This window comes from Diaphorina citri, unplaced genomic scaffold (assembly GCF_000475195.1).
Source record: "Diaphorina citri unplaced genomic scaffold, Diaci psyllid genome assembly version 1.1 scaffold890, whole genome shotgun sequence".
NCBI classification, from domain to species: domain Eukaryota; kingdom Metazoa; phylum Arthropoda; class Insecta; order Hemiptera; family Psyllidae; genus Diaphorina; species Diaphorina citri.
The window spans coordinates 26,133-29,897 of record NW_007378321.1 but is presented as its reverse complement, the minus strand read 5'-3'; the positions used below and the strand labels follow the sequence as shown (position 1 = coordinate 29,897).

The 3,765-nt window shown below is 36.8% G+C and overlaps 1 protein-coding gene across 1 annotated transcript in view; it reads left to right on the top strand.

Annotated features, from left to right (window-relative positions):
* Positions 1 to 1,970, top strand: part of LOC103512828 (probable cytochrome P450 49a1) — a 17,325-nt gene extending 15,355 nt beyond the window's left edge. Inside the window, exons 9-11 of the mRNA XM_026826195.1 lie at positions 290 to 368; positions 1,043 to 1,243; positions 1,725 to 1,970. Coding sequence (XP_026681996.1) covers positions 290 to 368; positions 1,043 to 1,243; positions 1,725 to 1,832 — 388 coding nt within the window. The 3' untranslated portion in view covers positions 1,833 to 1,970. The remainder of the gene's footprint in view (positions 1 to 289; positions 369 to 1,042; positions 1,244 to 1,724) is intronic.
* Positions 1,971 to 3,765: the final 1,795 nt, after the last annotated feature.

Sequence of the window (3,765 nt, the reverse complement as noted above, 5' to 3'; positions counted from 1 at the left end):
CGAATTTCCCGCCAACTTTACACGCAAAAAGTCCGACGATGTCCTACGATGGCCCTGTTCATAACCACGGCCTTTTCTGTACCCGAGCTCACAGTGTCTTTTGGTTTGTCCAAGTACCTACTCGTAAATATTTGAATTTGAATAGGTGCAGAGTTTTTTTGTTGGCTGGTCGAGGGGCAGAATCGCAGAATAGATCGGAAATTAACCTTATTTCATGTGTAACACCTGGTGTTGGTAGGTTGAGGTAGTTAGATTCAATATGTTATCATGACATAACATGTATTTCCAGGATGTACCCCGTAGTTCTAGGAAATGGAAGGTGTATGACAAAGGATACTGTCATCAAAGGCTACAACATACCCAAAGGCGTAAGTACAATATTACTATGTCTTTATTTTGAACCTTACTTTATAAGTACAGTAATTATGTACTATCAGAGCGGTATATGGCTTTATTAGGCTGCTGTTCTATTGGACAAGACTTCCCTAATAACCCTCCGTACGTCGTGCACGACGTTAGGAGTGATTTCAGACTTACCTTACGTCGCGTCGTCATACGACCCATAGGTATATGGATAGATTAGATAGCAATTACAGAACAAAAACATGAATTCAAACGTTAGACTTATGTCTTTATTTTGAACCTTACTTTATAAGTACAGTAAGTATGTACTATCAGAGCGGTATATGGCTTTATTAGGCTGCTGTTCTATTTGACAAGACTTCCCTAATAACCTTCCGTACGTCGTGCACGACGTTAGGAGTGATTTCAGACTTACCTTACGTCATACGACCCATAGGTATATGGATAGATTGGATAGCAATTACAGAACAAAAACATGAATTCAAACGTTAGATAATGGTAAAAGCGTAAAAGCATGTTACATTAATTCAACTAAGAGAATTGCTGTGGGGGTGTTGATAACAAGTTGCTACAAACCTGTCGTAGAGAGCGCAGATGTGTATTCACTACCTTTATAGGTAAGTAGAGTGAATCAATCCCAATAACATAATACTTAATCAATAATCATTTGTTGCCCCAGGTCCAAGTCGTGTTTCAACATTATGTCACTGGAAATGAAGACAAATACTTCCACAAAGCCAAGGAGTTTCTACCAGAGAGATGGCTCAAGAGTAACAAATGTCCCTTCCATCCATTTGCATCTCTACCGTTTGGCTACGGCAGGAGAATGTGCTTGGGTCGACGCTTTGCAGACTTGGAAATACAGACTCTAATAACCAAGGTAGTTTGTGTACAAATACTTTTTATAGAGTAGGTCTTATCAAGGAGCGCGGTAGCGCTCCGCCCCGCCAAGTCAATCAGGGTTTATGCTATTCACCTTTATGGCTGGTTGGCTGGAACCTAAACCCAACTCTTCAGAACCCACAGTTGTTCTCACGAGGCTGAGTACCTACTCAGTGCTCTCTAAAGTAGCTAGGTACCAACCATGAACAACGTTGCATAACTTTAGTGACCTAGCGGGAACTAATGTGTAAACAATAAACTCCAGATACCTATGATCGATCACAGGGTGCCCAATTTATGATGCAAAAACTAAAAAAAAAAAAAAAAAAATGGGATTCAAAAGTTAAAAACTAAAAAAAAAAAAAAAAAAAAAAAAAAAAAAAAAAAAATGGGATTCAAAAGTTAAAAACTTAAATATGTATTGTATTTAAACGTTTTGCTGAATAATCTGAGTCATTCACTTCTTCTTTTTCTTCCAGATTATTCAACAGTTCAAAGTAGAATATCATCATCCCAAGCTGGAATACACCTTACATCCAATGTACATACCAAATGGCCCTTTGAAATTCAAAATGATAGACCGGTGAAATTCATTTCTACTTCAATCGAGCTTCGAAAGTCGAAATCTTGCCATATTAAAATCTTAGAGTACCTTTACGTAATCTTATCTTATACTAGCTGAATTCCGTCGCTTCGCTCCGGAATCCCGCAAGTTCATCCCGAGGCATGGCCAAACTTGTAGAAAAGGCATGGCCGAACTTGTAGAAAATAATATTTTGAGTTTCGTTTATCCCCCCAAAAAACACTTCGTGTCGTTCGGTCAATTAAATATGTACCAATTTAGAGCATTTTATTTTTTATTTTTATTTTTTTTTTTAGATCGGAAGAGCTCCATTCACTCATTCACATTTCACATTTCACACACTGATCGCTCTATCTCGAGAACCACACCACCTAGAAAGCTGAAATTTGGTAGGAATATTCTTTTTATGGTCTAGGTGTGCAATAAGAAAGGATTTTGCGAAAATCTACACCGATCCTGAGATATGATCAATTTTTGATCGTTAAAATCACCATAAGAAATACACAGAGTGCAGAGACTGTGGGAGAGAAAACTTTTCCTCGCTCGCCTAATATTTGAGTTTCGTTTATGTTTTTAGTTTGATAACTACAAGTTCGGCCATGCCTTTTCCACAAGTTTGGCCATGCCTCGGGATAAACTAGCGGGATTCCGGAGCGAAGCGACGGAATTCAGCTAGTAGCTAATATAAATGAAAAGTATAATATAAACGTGCAAACTAAAGATAAAAAGTAAAAAATGAATTCAGATTGTACAAGTTGCGGAAAAAAAATCAAAAATTCTAATTTCCCGCCAACTTTACACGCAAAAAGTCCGACGTTGTCCTACGATGGCCCTGTTCATAACCACGGCCTCAGGGCTGAGATGAGCTCGGACGACGTGAGATAACTGTTCCGGCGGCAATTTTTAAAATTCATTTTATATTTATTTTTGTTTGCTTTGTAATTTGCTTGTTTTTAATAGCTAATATAAATGAAAAGTATAATATAAACGTGCAAACTAAAGATAAAAAGTAAAAAATGAATTCAGATTGTACAAGTTGCGGAAAAAAAATCAAAAATTCTAATTTCCCGCCAACTTTACACGCAAAAAGTCCGACGTTGTCCTACGATGGCCCTGTTCATAACCACGGCCTGAACAGGGCTGAGATGAGCTCGGACGACGTGAGATAACTGTTCCGGCGGCAATTTTTAAAATTCATTTTATATTTATTTTTGTTTGCTTTGTAATTTGCTTGTTTTTATTAGCTAATATAAATGAAAAGTATAATATAAACGTGCAAACTAAAGATAAAAAGTAAAAAATGAATTCAGATTGTACAAGTTGCGGAAAAAAAATCAAAAATTCGAATTTCCCGCCAACTTTACACGCAAAAAGTCCGACGATGTCCTACGATGGCCCTGTTCATAACCACGGCCTTAGAGTACCTATGTACTATTGTATGTACCTAGCTATTTCGAGTTCTGAAGCTGGATTCAGACGACGTGACGTGAGTTCTGGTTTATTCGCGAGTCGCGGTGAAACGTGAATTCTATGTATTCTGTGTAACCAAGTTGTACTTTATTTTTTTGAAGAGGTTGTTGGAAGGAACTGTAACAACGGAAAAAGAAGGAGGACAGGGTAAGAGAAAGCCAGACATTCTGGGATCGAACCTTATATGTGTTTAGAATAAAGTCTCCAATTCACGGAAAGCGAGTTTGGCTTGCGGGGATGCCTTACGTCGCATGTCTAAATGCAACTTTACAATAAAAAGAACAATAATTATTCATTGTACAAAAGTAATGGCCATTATAAAATATGATATTTATGTATTACATATTTATAAGATTACAATATGTTACGTATAATATAATAATAACAAATTAATAACAATAAAAGTAATAATCTAATGCTAAAATTTAACTTTCCTTATCCTATGTACCTACCTATTTATTTTAAAA